This window comes from Rattus norvegicus, chromosome 15 (genome assembly GCF_036323735.1).
Source record: "Rattus norvegicus strain BN/NHsdMcwi chromosome 15, GRCr8, whole genome shotgun sequence".
NCBI classification, from domain to species: Eukaryota; Metazoa; Chordata; class Mammalia; order Rodentia; family Muridae; genus Rattus; species Rattus norvegicus.
The window spans coordinates 60537986-60558096 of record NC_086033.1 but is presented as its reverse complement, the minus strand read 5'-3'; the positions used below and the strand labels follow the sequence as shown (position 1 = coordinate 60558096).

General features: G+C 44.0%; 1 protein-coding gene across 4 annotated transcripts in view; it reads left to right on the top strand.

Annotated features, from left to right (window-relative positions):
• The window catches only part of Dgkh (diacylglycerol kinase, eta), a 169499-nt gene that overhangs the window by 1681 nt on the left and 147707 nt on the right, over positions 1–20111 (top strand). For all 4 annotated transcript variants that reach the window (NM_001427603.1, XM_039094036.2, XM_063274439.1 and 1 more), the window contains 1 exon segment: positions 5974–6168. In NM_001427603.1, the coding sequence (NP_001414532.1) occupies positions 5986–6168 (183 nt within the window). In that variant the 5' untranslated portion in view covers positions 5974–5985.

Sequence of the window (20111 nt, the reverse complement as noted above, 5' to 3'; positions counted from 1 at the left end):
TACTTTCTTATTCTCATAGAAAATCTTCAGTACTAGTCTCTCCACATGAACTTTTAAAAATAAAACCTTCACAGAGATGTGAGATGGAGCAGTAATGCTAACTGAATTTTGAACTCCTCAAAGCTAGGCGTATTTAAGTGGCTAAGGCATTTTATTAGTTCAGCAGATATTTTTATCCAACACCTATCATGTTCTGAGATCGTTGGGCAAGCTGTTAACTCTCAGACAAGCTTTGCCCCCAAGACGCTTACATTTTTATAACTGAAGTTGAAATCTATTCAAGTATGTGTCATAAAACAGTTCTCATTAGTAATTTTGTTCTGAACTTTTGGAATGACTACAACATTTAAGGATCTGCAGATTCCTTAAGAAAGTTGAGTTACCTGCACCACTGAAATAGGAACGTATTCAAGAGAAAACAAGAATGCAATAGAGGAGACAGCTTTAAATGTTAAATATTTCTGGCTTGGGGAGCGAAGGGGTTGATGTTAGTTTTAATCTAAATATGTTTTGAAGGAACACTGGGTCCATCAGAATCGGTTTTGTTTATGTTTGGGACAGAACATCACACTGTAGGACAAGCTAGTTTGGGATTTGCTCAGTAGCCCAGGCAGGCCTGGAACTGCATGCCCTGCTCTTGCTCAGCAGAGTACGAGGCATCATGAAGGTCTCAAAAATTAGGTTCTTTAACTATGATTCAGTGATCTCAAGAATCGGGATGAAACGAGGTCTGGTTTCCTTCAAAATGAACCTATATGACACTCACGCAGCATGCTATACTTAGAACATTAATTGCTAGCCTATATAACTGTAAGAAACCTCTCTCTCTCTCTCTCTCTCTCTCTCTCACACACACACACACACACAGAGAGAGAGAGAGAGAGAGAGAGAGAGGGAGAGAGAGAGGGAGAGAGAGAGAGAGAGAGAGAGAGAGAGAGAGAGAGAGAGAGATCTAAACACAGTGAATCACAGCTTTCCTGAAGCTCAGACTGTGTGTGTACTCAGAGACTCATTTTGGAATACCTGTGTTCTCCCCGCCTCTGTCCCCCATTGCTTCCTAGTAGGTGTCTGTCACAGAACAAGCAGCTGGTGCATGCTCTGGTTAAACCACAGGTGGAACCCCAGCTCCATGTCTTTCCCACCAAAATACAGTTATCCTCTGAGCCAAAATAAGTCCTCTCTTAAAACAAAATGAAACAACAGCAAAGAAAACAAACCTGTTTTCACCGGGATTCCAATTCTGAGTTGTTTTATAAAAAAAAGTTTTAAACATTTAAATATAGGCAATTTAATATTTTACCATATAAACTAGACTAAATGGGATTACTGTATTATGGCATGCTAGAACATGCATGTAAGAATTTGTTCTCTCTCTCTCTCTCTCTCTCTCTCTCTCTCTCTCTCTCTCTTCTGATGGAGCCTAAAGCAATGATGGTGTGGTTTCTACTGTTCACAGAGAAAAGCAAAGGATTCCTTGGAGATTCATGTGGGGCACAGGGAATTTATGCGACTTAATAAATTATTTAGTTAAATTGGAACATTTGGATACATATTAGCTTTATGTAGCATTACTATGGTTAAGTATTGAGCCTAAAAGAGTTTCTTGGTAGCACACAGTAAGTTTCTAGGTTTCTTTGTTGCTAGCTTTGGAATATAGTGGAAGTGTTAGTGAACACAGGCTTGACTTAAATTTCAGCCCAGAAAGTGTTTGGAGAATTGGGTGTGGTGCTGCACATCTGTAATCATAAGAACCAATTGAGAAAGGTGGGCCCAGATTGTGGGCCCTCATAGGCTACATATTGAGACTCTGTATCCAGAAAGCAAGTAAAGACAATAATGAGGCTGGGGGTGTAGATCTGTGATAGAGCACATACCAGTGTAAGGCCCTGGGTATGTCCTAGTATCTCTAAAATCAGTAAGTAAACAAAATCAAAGCATTTTGCTCTTGGGAATGAGCAAGGTAGGAAGATATTGAGCAAAGCAGTGTTTAATCTTGGGTGGAAGTGGGTAGCAGATAGGTAGTTAGAATTCTAGCTCAGTTTAAAAGTGCGGGAGTATTTACAAAATACATTTTTTTTTTAGGCGGAGGGAAGCTTGAATATGCTTCATTCCCTAAAATGATTTTTATGTTCAAATGGTTTTGTACCTGCTAGCGTTAGCTGTTAACATCATACCAGTTATCAGTCCAGAATTAGTGGACACTTAGAAAGGGAAGTGCTTCAAAACAGAAAGGCCAAAATACAAGCAAGAGGTTGTACAGTTGCACTTTCTGCCAGGATGATGAGAGGTTTTTGCCTTGTGGGCTGGGACCGCAGTATGTTCCTGTAATTGACAGCACCATTGCTTTTGGAATGTTGGTATCCGGGTAACAGCGAAGAAAATGTACACAGGGTAAACTTTTTGAAGGTTAAGTTCTGAATATGTAATAGTGATTGTGGAATCGGTTCCATATTGCAGTCCCAGCAACCTTCCAGGTCTGTGCTGGTTTGGTCTGCAGCCCTTTGGCTCTGTTACTGATCGGGAACATGAGTCCTGGAACATGGTTCCTCAGGTGTCCACTTAAGATTTTCAAGGTATGCATGCATCCCTTATGTTACAGCACAATTGGAGGTAAAGCCGTAGAACATGGGGTTAAACACTTTAAGTGACTAATGATCCTGCTTGTAGAGCAGTTGATTAATTCAAAATACCTCTTCGAGGAGTAATACAGTGTTCGTAAAGTTTTAATCAGCTTTGGTTTATATCTCTTTGGTGATTCTTTTATTGATATGGCACCTTATTAAGTAGAAAACTGACTGATGGTCAGCTCTTCTCCTTTTCTGTTTGATCCTGACTGTAGTTTTCTGGGTTTTTTTTGAAACAAGATCATGCTGTGTAGCCTTCGTGGCCTGTCACTCACTGTGTAAGCCAGGCTAGCTTTGAGCTCTTGGCAGTGCTCGTGCCTCAAACTCCAATATGCAAGTTTTAAACAGCACAGCACTGTGATGTGTTCCCCATGAAGGTTTCATTGTGGCCTCACATTTTAGAGGCCTACCTGCCTGACCTCTGGAATTCTGAGACCAAAGGTGTGCACCACCGCAACTTATCAGCAAGGATCCCAAGGCAACAGCAATAAAAGAATCCATGAGCAGCGATGGAGAAATTATTTGAAAATCTAAAACACTAAAGAAAAAGTCAGGAAACTTTTTATAAATTAAGTGAGACAACATGCCATGTGTTTGAAACATTAAGAGCCATTTCGAGAAATCGAGGCTGATACAGGAGACCTACCATAAATAAATTCAAAGTCAGATTGGGATATAGAATGAGCTCCAGGCAAGCCTGAGGCTCGCTATGGGGCCATCTCAAAACAAAGAAACAAACTACACAAAGGAAAGGCATGTGCATCTTGGTTAGATCAGATAGCCATTTTGGATGCTTAGCCCTAGGAGAAGCAGTTAGTGTGTCAGATAGTACTTCAAATTGGGGATTCCTTGAAAGTTTCTCAGAAGAGAAGGTCTTCCACCAGGGTTTTCCCCAAGCTGCTGCACGTGGGAAAGGAGGCAGCTTTCCCTTCTTTGCCTACACAGTATTTCCATCCGTCCTAGGTTTCCTCTGTATGCTGTAGAGTTGTCATTTACTTAGCAAGAACCAGTGAAGACTGGCTTTGCTCTCCAAGTTACAAGCCTGAGGATCTGGCTACTGAATTCCGTGTAGGGCAGAGTTGGCTGCAAGGCTAAGTTTTTCTAAGTCACAAATACCCTTTTCACTTTGAGGAATTAGTTGCCTCGCTCCTGGGTATGAAGCCATTTAATGTGTCTTTAAGCAATCAGCCTCCTTTCGAAGAGTAAGAAGTGTAATCCTTCTTCACCAAATAGGCATGGGCGACAGGCCACCTTTCGCTTCAATCACCCTTGGCTGGATTCTGGAAAATGTTGCTGTGTAAAACCTGAAAGTTTAATGTGTGGGTTGAAGTATGCAATAGTCTTCAAACTGACCCGTAGCTGTATAGTGTGTGGGGAAGAGAACATTAACCATAATCACATCTTTTTTTTTTTTTTTAAACTTTGGTCCCAGCTTGTGCCCTCTGTCTTCTTTACGTTAAAAGGAAAGTCTGAACTACTATGTTCTACCTGAAGGCCCTATACTAGGGGTCTTTGTGTTGCCAAATCATTAGATTTGTCTGTGACCAAATAGCCAGACCGGAATAAAGGTCACTAAAAGGGCATTATTTCGTTTTTGGCTGTGATGGGCCTTCTGTACTCTAGGCACTGATCTGGATCTCCAGCCAAGGCCATTTAATGTTATTGCTTCTTAAAAATTTCCCAGCAGTATGTTCTTGTAGGTACAGAATTTCATATTATAGGGCCTAAGGACTTTTGAAGTCCATTTCACCCCACACTTGCCTTTACTGAAAGGAATAACCATGTTTGAGAAACATAGAGGCACTCTCAGGCTGAAGGACTGAAAGGGATTCCACATTTTTAGTATAGTTAAAATCTCTTAGAGCTGGCAGCAGTCCCAACGCTGAGCCAAATCATTGCTGGCCTTAAGGTTGCACCTGGAAAGAAACAAAGCTCCAAATCTCAGTTTCCAGGAATTGCCCAGGTCAAGGCCAAGTGACAAACTAGGAGAGGAACCTGAAGGAAGGCAAGGGCTATAACGATTGCTCTATCAAGGAGAGCCCCCAGAGTCGGTAGGGACTTCTGACTTAATTGGAAAAATCACTAATAGCACTGTGAAGAAGTTCTCATTGGTTGACAGCAGGACCCATCCCCCACTGTGTAGGATTTTTGAGGTTTAAGGTGCATTCTGCTCTGCTGCAAGGTTGCTCTTCCCGACCAGTTAAATAGCTGGTTAGGGAAGCCTTGGAGCCCAGGTTACAGCCTGTGGATTCTCTTCCTCAGACCTTATTCTGGACTAGGGAATGGTGCTCTCTCTCTCTCTCTCTCTCTCTCTCTGTCTGTCTGTCTCTCTCTCTCTCTCTCTCTCTCTCTCTCTCTCTCTCTCGTGTGTGTGTGTGTGTGTGTGTGTGTGTGTGTGTGTGTGTGTGTATGAATGATATATATGTATATATACATAGACATATATATTTTTTCTTTGCTTAATACTTTGTTCACATAGTTGACTCCATTCTTCCAGGCATTCTGGATGAGCACTTCAGCCTAGACATCTATTTCAGCATATTGTCATCTTGGGCTGCGTGTCCTCTCTTGTTTCTTGTTCTCCCCACGCCCTTCCCAGCTTCCTGCTAGCCAAAGGGAATCGCTCTTTCTGAACCAAAAGTTCTCAGAGCGGAGCTGAAACCTCCCGGAAAATGCTCTTCTCTTCCGTGTGCGCCGGATGGGGGTGGTCCCGAAAGTAAACAGCACAGTAGAGGAGCCGAAAGGACCCCAACTCCCGAGTAGAGGTGGGAAAGTAAGGTCTTAGCCTTGGGGCTGAGGGTCCTTGTGACCCAGTGCATCTCCCAGGCAGAGGGAACTTTTACTTAACTGGAATTGCCACAAGGCTCGAGTTTGTGGAGGGATTCGGGGTCCAGAGGTACACCCCAGGACGTAGGAGGTAGCTCCCTGTCCGCCTTTCCTGAAGGAGCCTTCTCCTCACTTTTGCTGCCTTGAACCAGGGGAGGAGTCTCGTCAATGTCTGACCTGCCGCGACTTGCTCTTGCCTATCTCTCCAAAACCTCTGAGCCCTCCAGACCCTAGGAGGAGTAAGAAGGTGGTTGTCAGAGGCTTATCACGACTTCCATCCTCTCATTCCGGTGCTGGTCATATCCTGCGTCAGCAACCCCAGAACATTCCAAGGCTGGGTGCACAGGCGTGAAGCGCGCAGAGGACGCAGGAAGTCTCGGCAGGGGCGGCCTGTGGTCCCAGGTCCCCTGTGCTGCGCGGCGGGGATCGCGGAAGATGGCGCCAGCTAGGCGCAGGGCTCGGACGCTCGGGCAGAGCCCAGCAACTGACCACAGCCCCTCGGGGCGCTGCTGTGTCCCTGCAGGAATCAGAGAGGATGGCCGTGGCCGGCAGCCAGCACCACCCTCAGGGCGTCGCGGGAGGAGCGGTCGCCGGGGCCGGCGCGGTTTCCCCAACTGCTGCAGGACCCGGAGAGGATTCGTCCGACAGTGAAGCGGAGCAGGAGGGACCCCAGAAGCTGATCCGTAAAGTGTCCACCTCTGGACAGATCCGGACCAAGGTGAGGCTGGGCCGGGGGCCTGCGGGTGGGCTGTGGGTAGAGGGAACGCTCCGGGAGATCCCGTGCACTTGTATCCGGAGAAGGGGCGCGGGGGCGCGGTCTGGATGGGGCGTGGCCTCACCCTTGGGGCTGGACGGTGCTCCAGGGATTCCTGCGGGGGTTTAAGAGCCATCCAGGGTGTGTTCCGGAACTCCTGGCTAGCCATCAGAGCAAGCGGCTTGAGGCAAGGGAGAAAGGTGCAGCCGGGTTGCGAGTTCCCATCTAGGAAACTTAAAAGGAGTTTGGTTGTTCACCCCTTGCGCTGCATGCGCTGGAAGACCTGAGGGAAGCTGTATCCCGCCAGCCACCGTGCGTTCCCACCCACAGCAAGCTGCTTGCTCCTCTCAGTTTCTCTGGTGCGCTGTGCCCACTGGCTGGCTAGGCTTCTGTGCTACAGGTTCCCTCAAAGTGCAGAGCTCAGACATCCACGGTGGTTCATCACAAGTTACCTCTTCAGGGTATTGCCGGGTGTGGTAATGCTTTTGTGGCTTTGTGTGATCAGTCTCAAAGTTGAGCTTTCCTTTAGTGGTGAGCAGACGGCAGGGGCTACTGGGCGTTAACAGACTTAGTCTAATGTTCTTCTAAGTTTAGAAGTCTTCAACACCTAGGCTGTTAGTGGAGGAGTTAAAGAATTTGAGTATGGAACTGATTAAATTAGTGGATGCTCCCTCTGGTAACAGATTTGCAAAAGTAATTCATTCTACAGTTATTTCATGACAATTAACTTCCTAGGGCTTATGGGAGTCGTCCTTGGAAACAGTTTGGATTAGTGTTTGTTTGAGCACCTGCTGACAATGGCTGCAGTTTCTAGAGTCAAGGGTTGCTTCAGCTGTGTTTACACGTCTTGGAGTTACTTTTTAATAGAGATGGATTTTGAATTTTATAGCATTCGTAATACTTCTGGATTTAGATTTTTTCTTTTTTGAAAACTGAAACTAACCAATATAGAGTTTTTACTAACAGTGCTTTTAACATGTAAAATCTTTTTTTTTTGGTTCTTTTTTTCGGAGCTGGGGACCGAACCCAGGGCCTTGCGCTTCCTAGGTAAGCGCTCTACCACTGAGCTAAATCCCCAGCCCAACATGTAAAATCTTAATCTAAAAAAAAAAAACCCTAAAAGACTTAGTTAAAGAGAAAAATGGCAGGTTTAAAAGATGGCACACCATATATTTACATGCAATGGTCAAAACTCCATGCATATTACTATCAAGACTGGCTAGTAAGGTTTATGCCATTTGAAAAAAATTAGGGATGGTTCCTGCTTCTGAGGGAGGAAGGTGAGGCCAGTGGGGGAGTTAATTCAAGTAGAACTGCTAAAGGTGACAATGGGTTCCTAGTTTTGGGGGATTATCCAGAGAAGAAGAGAGACACCCTAGAAAAATGTAGGTATTTCCTCATCTTCTCTGTAGGACTGTGAGATGAGGCTGGCGGGGAGGCTCAGACCTCAAAGCTCAGTCGTTTTTGAGACAACACTAACAGTTCTTTCTCCGTTATCCTAAAGATACAGCAAGACCCGCTAAGTATGATGGTTAGGATTACTAATAGTGCCTTTAGCCCTGCATTCATACACTCATACATGCTACATGCTTACATGTAGATGTGTAAATATGCCCCTGGTAGAGTAGTGTAGGTAGACATATGGCCCATAGGTGACTGTGTTGTTCGTAGAACTTGAAAATAGTTCAGGACTGGCGCAGTGACTCTGTGAATTGCTTACTGCACAAGTGGAGGACCTGAGTCAGAGCCCCGTTACCCATGTGTCTTTGCTACTTTTCTGTTGCTGAGATAAAAATACTGTGACCAAGAGAGCTTATAGAAGATTGTTTGGGCTTTGACTTCCAGAAGCATAAGAGGTCATCCTGCTGGGGAGGCAGCATGTGACAGGCATAGCAGTAGAAGCAGGAAGCTGCCACATGATGAACTGAAATCGTGGAGCAGAGAGAGAGAAAGAGAGAGAGCTCTCCAACTGAGTGATGTGAAGCTTTAAACTCCCAAACCCTGCCTCCCCCAGTGCTGTACTTCCCCCAGAAAGGAACTCCTAAACCTTCTTAAACAAGGCCACCAAACAAGGATCAAGTATTTATATTCTGTAGCCTGGGGGTGTACAGGGGTGGGGGTGGGGTGGGAGTGGGGGGTGCCGAATCAGAAGGATCCCTGTGAGTTGTTGGCCAAGCCAGTCAAGTCCAGTCAAGTTTAGGGATCAACCTTGTCCAAAAGTTAAAGAGCAAAGTGATTAAAGAAGCCAGTTGACCTTTACCTCCTTGATTACGCACACACCCACACATAAATATCCTTCCACAAATGACTGTATAGTCATTAAATACTTGCAGTGTGAATATTAACATTGAAGCTCACTGACTTTAGTCCCATTAAGATCTCAGGATCAGGCTGCTGTTTGATAGGCTGTTTATAGGGAGGAACAGCAGTTTGGGCTGGGGAGGTAGCTCCTTGGTAGACTGCTTGCTAGCATGCATAAAGCCCTGGATTTAATTCCTAGCACTGCTTAGAAACAAGGTACAGTGGGATGCATCTGTAATTTTAACACACAGGACACGGAGGCAGGGGAATCAGGGCTTCAAGGTCATCCTCATTTCCAAAGTGAGTCCTTGGCCAGCCTGGGCTGCAGGAAACCCTGTCTCAAAATCAAACAAACAAAAGGCTGGAGTTTAAGTAATTAACCTTATTTGAAATACTTTGTGTAAATATTCCATAATATTCTAAATGATTTGCATCTTAAAATGGACACTGCATCACTTGAAGCATTTGAAAAGTGTCTAGACATTTTCTTAGTTGAAAAAGTTGTACAAGCTGGAAATGGGTGTTCTAATTATACAATTCAGGAGGCTGAGGCAAGAGAATGGGAACTTTGACTATAGCCTTTGGTTTACCTTGTCAGGCCCTATCTCAAAACAACAATAATACATGTATATAGTCAGACATACTCTCTTAGTTAGGGCTTCATTTCTATGAAGAGACACCACGACCAAGGCAACTTTTGTAAGAAACAATATTTAATTGGGTCAGGCTTACAGGTTCAGAGGTTCAGTCCATTATCATCAAGGCAGGAACATGACAGCGGCCAGGCAGGCATGATACAGGAATAGTTGAGAATTTTACATTTTATTCCAAAGGCAAACAGGAAAAGACTGGCTTCCAGACAACTAGGAGGAAGGTCTCCAAGCCCACCCTCACAGTCACATACTTCTTCCCACAAGGCCACGCCTACTCCAACAAGACCACACCTCCTAATAGTGCCACTCCCTGCGCCAAGCATATTCACACCACCACACGTACTAACAGTACAAGAGACTACAGGGTTGGGATCCGAGCCATGAAAGAAATCCTATCTTGTCACTGACCTCTGGTTTCCTCTTAGAGGTGGTCATAAGTGCTGTCTTCTTGGGGTGCTTCCAGAAAATTTCTATGCACTTACAAGTGTTGTATATTATATATGTACAACATACATGTAAGGATATATAAATATATATGCATGTATACATTTCTGATAGCCAAATATCATGGCATACACTTGTAATCACAGCACTGGGGAAACTGAGGCAGGAGGATTGCCTCAAGATCAAGGCTAACCTGGGAGACCGTCTCTCAAAAATAGATATTTAAAAATATCACTGTCTATTTTTATATTTATAGATATTCATACATACATGTATATTGTATATAAGTATATATACTGCACATACAAATATATACTGTTTTTTAAAGAAAACTGCTACTCAGGACTGTTCTCTAATGGTCTTCTGTATAGTTACCATTCTTTTTTTAGTGAGAGTAAGCCATTAAGGTAAGCTGTGCCAAATTGCTCTCAGCAGTTCAAAATTGGCAAAGTGTAGAAAGTTTCATTTGATTGAGCTAACATGGTATGTGATCATGTAATTAATCATCTTTGTGGAAGGAAATTAGTCATTTTAGGACAGTACACTAATCTCGGCATTTTTTTTTTCTGTAGCAAATGAGCCAACTTTTAATATAAAGAATATGACTGTGTGTGTGTTGTGTGTGTGTGTGTGTGAGAGAGAGAGTGTGTGTGTGTGTGAGAGAGAGAGAGAGTGTGTGTGTGTGTGAGAGAGTGTGTGAGAGAGAGAGTGTGTGTGTGTGTGAGAGAGAGAGAGAGTGTGTGTGTGTGTGAGAGAGTGTGTGTGTGTGAGAGAGCATGTATGTGTGAGAAAGAGAGCGTGTGTGTGTGTGTTTGTGTGTGTGAGAGAGAGACAGAGAGTGTGTGTGTTTGTGTGTGTGTGTGTGAGAGAGAGAGAGTGTGAGTGTGTGTGTGTGAGTGTGTGAGTGTGTGTGAGAGAGAGACAGAGACAGAGAGAGACAGACAGAGACAGACAGAGACAGACAGACAGATGCTAGGCATTGGTGCTGCCCCAACCCAAGGGTAAAAGTGTGCTTTGAAGGGGAAAGTAGTTTGACAGTGATCTATATCTTAACGCCCTCCTCACTTCCAGCTGTTGGATGTTTTTGGTCCATTTCAGTTTTCTTCCTGTTTTCTAGGTACATCTTTTTTCTTCTTTACTCATTCTTTGTTTCACTTGTATCTTTTCTCCTGTCAGCAGGTAGTTACATCTAGGTTTCCATGAGCTAAACAGATAATTTTGTATCCAACTTAATTTCCCAAAGGCAAAAAACTCTGTAGGAGTGAAAGAGATGCTGGCTTGAAAAAGCCAAACAGGAGCAGTGAGGTTCCCATTTTCTGTTTCTTCCCTGGTCTCTCCGGCTGCCTTTTCTGTATGTCCCCTGTAGGGTGGAGTCCCCCTTTAGACTTGGTGCTATAGAGCACGTCATATGCATTTCATAGGTACTGTCATCTGAAAGGATGTCACTTCAAACTCTGAGCAGTTAGGTTATGGATGTGAAGAAGAGCGTGTGAGCCTTCTGTTGGCATGTGAGTGCAGTCATCTTTGATTTTGCAGCAATGGCGGGATGTTGTTCTGCTTGCAGGCAGGCATGGTTAACTGTCTTACAGTGGTGCAGATGGATGAGAAATCTCAGTGACTTTCAGCCATTGAATTTCCACAGCCAAGGTCAGGAAGCTTTGTGTGTCAAAAATATCTCCTGATTAGGTAATCGGGTTCTTATTCTGTTTGACATTTATGTGTATTTACATATTAATTCTGAACGGCTATACATTGTTCTCTAATTTGGCAAAAATGCGCTCAGCACAGAACACAGTTAGCCGATGAGTATCTTGGTTTTAATTTATCCGGAGAGTTTATCTGTAGCTTTATGGTGAAGGAATTTGGACTTTTGTTTTTCTTTGCTTTATGAGATACAGTTTATGCAATCAAAATATTATAATCTGATGCGTTAGTTCACAACTTTAATCCTACTACTTGGGAGGCAGAGGCAGGTGGAGCTCTGTGAGTTTGAGGCCAGCCTGGTCTATTTGTAAGTTCTTGGCCAGCCAGGGATACACAGTAAGACCTTGTCTCAAAAACAAAAAAACAAACAAAAAAACCAAACTGACCAAACCAAACCAAAACACTCTACCACCACAGATTGTTATTATTATTTTAATTGTGATTTCTAGGTGGAGGAGACCAGAGGGCATTTGCTCACTGATTTCCAAATTGTAAGACAGTGTCTTAGGAGGTCATGGGGGTTTCTATCCAGTGCTTAAAACAAACAATAAGCTACAAGGTATCATTAAGAATCTCCAGCCCTCGTTCTATGTGGCAATACTGGAATCAAGATCCAAATAAGAGGAAAAGGGAGAAATAAGACCAAAGATTTCCAGACAATTGGAGGCAAAGAGGAATGTCTGCATTTGACCAGTTCATCTGGGGCAGAACTCTGCCTACTTTCCCAAAGATCAGATTTTGGGCTATTAGGATTTCCTCAGAATTGCTCAGCTCTGAGAATGATGGGCCAGAGAGGAAGGTGGACGAGAGGTGGAGTGATGTTTCTCAGAGTGTGCAAAATTTCATTTGGATTGATTAGGTAAGGTCTGGACTATAGAATAAGTTCTACTGTAACTGTCATGGTGCTAATCCAATGATTTCATACTGTTGTGAATATGAAAAAGTCCTACCATGCAACATAACATATGCTTATAAAATGACTTTCCCTTCCCCGGATGCCATCAACTATCAATATCAGCTCATAATTTTTTGTCAGTAATACCTCAAAGAAGAAAAAGGATAACAAACTGGGTGGTAGTGACCGCATGTCTTTAAGTCCCAGCACTCCAGAGGCAGAGGCAGGCAGATCTTTGAGTTCAAGGCCAGTCTGGTCTACAGAGTGAGTTCCAGATCATCAGGTATACACAGAGAACCGCTCCCCCACCCCCAACCAAGTAAATAAACCAGAGCAGCCAACCCACCCCATCCCAGTAGCTTCTCTGCCGCTGTCAGGTGAAGTGAGCCTGTACTCCAGTAAAAACGTCATTTAAAGAACTGGAATTTGCACGTCATGAAGTTCTCTGGGTTAAAAATACTCCTTCAAAAAAAAAAAATCAACCTGTTTAAATATGTAAAACCCTTCCTCACTTGTGGACTGTGTTAAAATCAAGTGCCAGCAGGATGTGGCTGCTGAGATGGTCTGTGGCTCTTGCTGGCCAAGGCTGGGCTCTCCCAGAAGACTGAGCTGGTGTGCGGGTAGGCTCTCAAAGCCATCCACAGTTAAAGCGTTGCTGAGGGGTTGGGGATTTAGCTCAGTGGTAGAGCGCTTGCCTAGCAAGCGCAAGGCCCTGGGTTCGGTCCCCAGCTCCGAAAAAAAGAACCAAAAAAAAAAAAAAAGAAAAAAAGAAAAAAAAAAAGCGTTGCTGAATATCAGCATATAAGGCACCAAATAAAGCTAAATTTCAATCCATTTGAAAAAAAAATCTCGTCTTTGTAGAACATTTTATTTTTAGCTTGGTTTGCGTCTTTGCTTCCATTTCAATGTGAACTAAATGTAGCCTGGAAACTCTGACTCTTGGTACAGTAGTATATGGTACAACAGCTCTCCTTCTCTGTTAATTACAAGTCAAACATGACGGCCCGTTATTAAAGATAAGAGGCATAAATAATTTACTGAACCTTTACGTATAGCTTAAGATGCGTTGTTTCAGCATGTCTAAATTTAGAATTCTTCGGCTTAGTCGAAGGTTACGTGTGTGCTGTCAGGGTGGCTGGGAGAGAGGGCAAGGAAAGTTCTGGACTCCCTTTGGCCTTGCTCTGATACTGGATTAGTTGGACTTCACTCACTCAGGAAGTGTTTATAAGGGAAGGTTTTAATTAAAGAGAGTTTGCTTTACATCTAAGAATAGACTTTGACAAAGACCATAACATGTTAGTACATAACAGTTGCCCTTGACAAATGTGGTTTCATTCTGTGACTCTTTAGCCGTTTGAGAAACATTTGGCCTCGTGGGTTAAGATGGCTGATGGTTATTACAGATCACAGCTTTAACAACATTCAGTGTACTCTGGTGTTTTGCTTTGTTTTGTTTTGTTTTGTTTTGTTTTGTTTTGTTTTGTTTTGTTTTGTGGTGGGGGTGGCCATTTTACACAGGTGAGTTTTTAAATTTTTACTTTTATCTCTTGAGACAGGGTCTTACTCTGTAGCCCAGGCAACTTGGAACTCAAACTTGCAGCAATCCTCCTGCTCCAGTCCCCTAGTCTTTGGCTTACAGGAGTGAGTGACCTTGCTCAGCTCTTGATGCTTGAAAAAAGTATCTTAATTTTCAGTTCTGCGTATGAGTGTGTGTCTGTGTTTGGATATATGCATTTGAGTACAGATGCCCTGGAGGGTCAAAAGAAGGTGTCAGGTCCCCTGGGGCTGAAGTTATAGGCAGTTGTGAGCCACCTACGTTAGTTAGCATAGGAACTGAACTCAGTTCCTCTGTGGGAGCAGTATGCACTCTTAACTGCTGTCACTGATTTTAAATGAACGGGAGTGGCAACAGCCCCTCTCCCCTGCCTTTGAACTATCAGACGGCCATGATATAATTTAACACTAATGACTCTTTAAAGCTGACCATCACGGCTCATACCCATAAGATCTGTTCTTGGTAGATTGAGACAGGGGAGTTGTCTTTAGTCCACTACCAGTTTGGGATCTTGGCTTTTGACAAAGAATGGAAAGGATTCTCATTCGAAGGCTGGATTCTCTGGTGTCCATTTTACTACCCACTGTGGGTCACGTGTGGTGGGGACATGGCTTATTCTTATATATTCGTTGACTATTAAAATCCTGCAAAATTTTGAAGCAGTGTGGGAGTTTGTACTAATAGTCCAACTTAAAATGGCATGTCTGTTCAGGGACAGACTGCTGTACGTTTTCTTTTTTAGATCAAATAGTCAGGTGGTAAAAACTGGCCTCTAAAACCTGTCATTTTTCATTCCTCAAAAATAAATTTTACTCATATTTTTTCCAAAAATATATCTTAATAGGCCAAGTGGAAAATTACTTCATATGATTCTTTTAAACTGTACCATGACCTTTTAAAAATACCGCCGTACCTTACAGAAGTGAAACTAAGTTTTCTTTGAAAACCCGTTTAACAAGTTAGGAACCTAGAAACATTTTCTACTAAATTAGTACTTCTGAGGATTAAAAACAACAAAGGAAAACAAACAGATTCAATGGTTTTTATTAATCTTAACTAGAATTCATGAAAGGTCCAGCTGAATTTTTTTTTTTTTTTTGGTTCTTTTTTTCGGAGCTGGGGACCGAACCCAGGGCCTTGCGCTTCCTAGGTAAGCGCTCTACCACTGAGCTAAATCCCCAGCCCCACCAGCTGAAATTTTTTAAACCTGAAATATTTCAAGTATTGACTTCTGCTTATCAATGAAAGGATATTCTTGCAGTAAAAGGATTCACTTGCAGAAAGGTATTATGAAATCTAAAACATGGTGAGAGATATGATCCTAGGTTTAGCATATTAATAATGGAGGGGAGGTGGGGAGATGAAAGAGAAGGGAGGGAGGCAGAGAGGGAGGGAGAAGCCAGGAACCTACTGTAGGCTCTCATGCTGCCCCGGACAGTTTCCTTGCCAGGGGACAGTTTCCTTGCCAGGGGCGCTGGGGCCAGAACACCAGCCATTAAAGCTCTCTGCACCACACTCCTTGGGGTTCGAGGGTACTGAATAGAAGGCTGAAGACCTGCTTTGAGGTCGGGCCCTACCATTAATTAATTCAGCAGTTAAATTTTAGTGTCAGACTCAGATTTTTTTTTTTTCACCTAAAAACTTAGGTATTTTTATCCAACTGTTAAACAAGGTCATTTGGCTGGTCCCAGTGGTACACACCTTTAAGCCCAGTCTCTATGAGGTCAAAGTCAGCCTGGTGTATAGTCAAGGCCATGAAGGGAGACCCTATCTCAAAAAGCCAATTGAAACAAACAAACAAACAAACACAGTCTTTGTAAACAAAACACTAGGGGGAAAAGTACTCTCCTCTATCGGAAATAGCCAAGCACAGTGGTGTGTGCTATATATTCAGCTACTCAGAAAACTGAGGCAGGAGGATGGTTCAAGGCCAGGGGTTTTAGGTATGAAGAACATAAGACCCCCATCTCCTTATAAAAAATAGCCCAAACAACCCTCATCCCTAAAAAAAAAATAAACCCCACCAAACATACAGAGTGTGAAATAAGTACATAAAAGGTATGTCTCTCTCTGTCTGTCTCTCTCTGTTACACACACACACACACACACACACACACACACACACACACACACACACCCCAAAGGGGGAGTGCTAGCCCAGGAGATCTTACCAGCGTGGGCCATCACATTCATTTGAGAGCATTTTCTGTACTGCACATCATCGTTTTTAATCTTTGTCGCACCTCGGTTCACGCATTCTAAAAATATAGCAGTTGGAGTACTGTGGTAGGTGCCAGGGATAGCACAGGAAGCCAGATAGGCAGTGTGAGTGCAGAGCGAATTTATGAGGGTATAAGTGTGAAAGTGCAAGGCATCTGTAAGAGGGGGAGCGCTGCAGAAGATGAAGTGAAGGCCCTGCTAATGGGGCGTTGTGGGCAGAGCTGAGGGAAGAGGTGTTCTCCCAGGAGGCGGTGTTCCAGCTGTGTGGTGTGGCCCTTCAGAAGAGCCCTCCATAGGATGGAGAGGTCAGTGGCGCTGCTGTGCGAAGAAAGCCAGAAGCTGGCGAGCAGAGTCAACAGTAAGATGCCCTGAGTAGCTCTTAACTCAGTCTCTGTGCATCCCTAACGTTCACCTGGGCGTTGGACATCCTTCTGAATTTTATATCGGTGCACGCACTCAAAGGCTGAAACCATTGATTTGTAAGAGGAAATTCTAGGATGGATAAAAGGACAGACGAGAAACTCATCAGCATAGACCTGTCAGAGGTGCAGAGTGTCTGCCATTGTTACTTCTGGCCCAGTGGTTCTCAACCTGTGGGCAAGCTGGTCAGCAGCAGTTCTCCATGGCCTGTGTGTGAGCCCTGACCCTGACTTCACTCAGGGACTATGATGTGGAAGTGTAAGCTGAAATAAACCCTTTCCTCCCCAAGTTGCTTTTGGTCATGGTGTTTCGTTACAGCAATAGTAAACTGAACTAAGACAGGAGGAGCTTATAAAGAATGCTTCTGTAAACATGGGGTTTTACTGCTTCACAATTTTAATGTTTCGCACATCACATGTTTACAATGCACTGAACTCCTCAGCTTGTCAACCTATAAGCCAGTGATTCTTTCTCAACCTGTGGGTCACGACCCCCACAGGGGTCACATCAGATACCCTGCATGTCAGATATTTACACTATGATTCATAACAGTAGCAAAATTACAGTCATGAGGTAGCGATGGAAATAATTTTATGGTTCAGGGTCACCACAACATGAGGAACTGTGTTAAAGGGTCACAATGCTGAAGGCTGAGAACCACTGCTCTGGCCAATCATATTAGACTCATGTCTGTTTCCAGAGCAAGGCAGGTGTGTGTGTAATGTGTGCCTGGGTCATTCTGCCCACGTTCTCTGTTTCTCTCCCTGGTTTAATTCTGTGTACTTTTCTTATGTTCTACACTCTGTGTCAGGCTTTGTTTTGGTAAAGTATGGATGGGCGGCTGTGCGTCTAGGAGGAAGGTTACTAGACAATGTATGTGGAGTGGGCAGCTTTCGGACAGGACATTCTCGTAGCTCTGGTGAGGGATGAAATAGATGTTCTCAGCACATCCGTCATAACAAACCCAGAAGGTACCATGATGACATCCTCACCTGTAGGGTCCACATAGAACCCCAAATTTCACCGGAGTGACAGCTGCTTCTCAGGGGATCTAAGTGAGACACTTAGATTTGGGTTACACAGGTACAAAGGCTCAAGGAGTTTTTATTCCTTTGGCTTTTTTGAGGCAGTGTCTCTCAAAGGCCTCCTGACCCTTCCCACCCCCACCTTCCAAATGATTTCTGAAGACTGAATAAGCATCAGAATTTTGAATAACCCTTTCTTTAAACTGGGTTTTCTTGCAGAACTTGGGCTACCTCTCGTTTTTATTCACCTCTGTACAGTTGAAATGATAGGGGTTGAACAGTACGTTAGAATGCAAGGGAAGCCAGACAGTTCTGGGTGGCTTTAAAGATCATAGGAAAATGGGGAGACCCATGTACAATGTTTGAAAGCATGTTTAGACAGTTTCACAGCGAATACATTATTGTGAGAATAGTGTTGATCTCATGAACCCCTGAACAATTCTTGTGTTACTACAGTGTATTTACCCTTTCTCTTTCCTTCTTTTTCCATTTACCTCCCTCCCTCCATCCCTTTCCTCCCCCCCCTCTCCCCTTTCTTCCCTCCCTCCTTCCCCCTCTCCCCTTCCCTTCCCCCCTCCCCCCTCCCTCCCCCCCTCCCTCCCTCCCTCCCATTATCCCTTCCTTCCTTTCACCTGTGGACTTATTTAAAGGAGGAACAGAGCAAGGAGAAAGAGTAGAGGATGCAAAGAAAAGCTGTGATGTCACCAGCACTACCCAGCAGGCTGTGGGGCCAGGGTTCTTGGAGCGCTGTGTGTGGGAGGACTGCTGAGCAGGCAGGAAAGGCTTCGAGGTCAGCGGTGGGGTGAGCAGACAGGTTGCTGAGACACTGTCCCTGACAACTTAGCACCATGAAAGCCTATAATTAGGCCTTAGATGCAAGTTACTATGTTCACAAGGAAGATAGAGTTGATGTTCCAAGCTAGCAAGTTTGATCTTGAAAATAAAGTCAGAATTTAAAAAATTGTGTAGATGGCAGTAGAGAAATGAAGCCAATAATTGGAGAGGGATTAGGAGATCATGCGAAGGCTTTATTTAAGTGAAATCATTTTTAAAACCTTTTTAATTTTCGTTTTCAAGTGTGTGTGTGTGTGTGTGTGTGTGTGTGTGTGTGTGTGTGTGTGTGCGTGCGTGAGTGCACACATGCAGAGATGTTGTGCAGGTCCCCGCTGAGGCATCATACCCCTTGGAACTGGAGTTACAGGTGGTTGAGAACCAGCTGACTTGGGTGCTGTGAACTGAACATGGTTCCTGTGTGAGAGCAGCAGTGCCCTGACCCCTGACCTCTTCAGCCTGGAAACAATTTTTTTTTTTAAAGAAGTAAAGCTGTGTGAAACAAGGAGGACTGTCTTTGGGAGGGCAGAGTAACTGTAGCAAAGAGGGAAGGCTGAGTCTTGCAAACAGGTTGTGAGGCCTAGGAGCCCATCAGCTTGGCTTCAGCATGAAGCAGAAGGAGGAAGGATGCTTCTGGAAGTTCTTTGATAGCTTTGATTTTTCTCAGTAAAACAGGAAGCTAAGTTACAGCTGAGAATCTGGGGAGAGAGGAAGGTGAGGAGCGTTGATCAGGAGAGGAAATCCCCGACTTGGAAAAAGGCTTATCAAGGGACTGAGGAATGCTTTAGGTATTCTAGTTTGAGGGCCCTTATCCAGGAAGATCAAGTAGACCCTGTCAGCCTGGCATGGGACCTGATCACTGCAGGGGTGGAGTAAATAAGAAGCTGTCCTGGACAGGATTGCGTGCAGGTTGTCTAGGCATGTCCAGGGAAGAGGGGACAGGGAGACTGGAGGGGGATCCCCCAGATCAGAGGTCACAGAGTGAGTTCTGGACACGAGTGACTGCTAGACCCAGAAGAGACAGTTTAGAGATGGAATTAAGGCCAAGATTGAAGCGTTGTTCAAATTTAAAAAGGAAGAAGAAAAATGAAAGTCTGTTAAAAGAACCTGTGCAGCTTCAGTGATTGTAGATGTGGTTTATTAATGTATATTAATAAACATATTAATGTATAGGTTTGGCTGGGGGAAACCTTCAGATTAACCATATGAAGTTTGGTTTATCTTCTTCTGTAAAATACAGAGAAGAGTTTACTTAGAAAAGGAAAAGGAGATCTAAAGGCTCTGGGGTGCACTCGGTGCGTGCGTGTGTGCGTGTGTGTGTATGTGTGTGTGTATGTATGTGTGTGTATGTGTGTGTGTGTGTGTGTGTGTGTGTGTGTGCACGCGCACTGGACAGCAACTGAAGGCCCCAGTGTCTCCTTATGGAAACCTTAGTGGGATGCTGTGGGTCGATGAGAAAAATCCCTCTGCTCCTGCCTAGCACCCAGGAGATGCCTGCAGCCAAATGTCAGGAATCTTGAGGTGATGGCACTTTTCCCAGTAGGGCACTCACTTTCTTAAGGAGGTTGCATGTGAGCAGGGCCATAATGAAATCTTTACAGCTATAGGCAGAGAATTCTTGTCTGTCTCTGATGAGCCAGAAGCCGGAGGTTCTGATTGAAAACCTGTTTTGTAGATTGATTGGGTCTCATCTGAGGAGTAGAGATGTGGTTTTTTTTCTTTTTTCTTTTTTTTTTCATCATAGATGTTAAGATTCCACAGTAAGAAGAAAAGAATGTTGAAGGCGATCCAGCCTGTCTGTAGTAATAAACACATCTTCCTCATGGCCATCCATTTCTGTCACAGCCATCCGAGCAGTC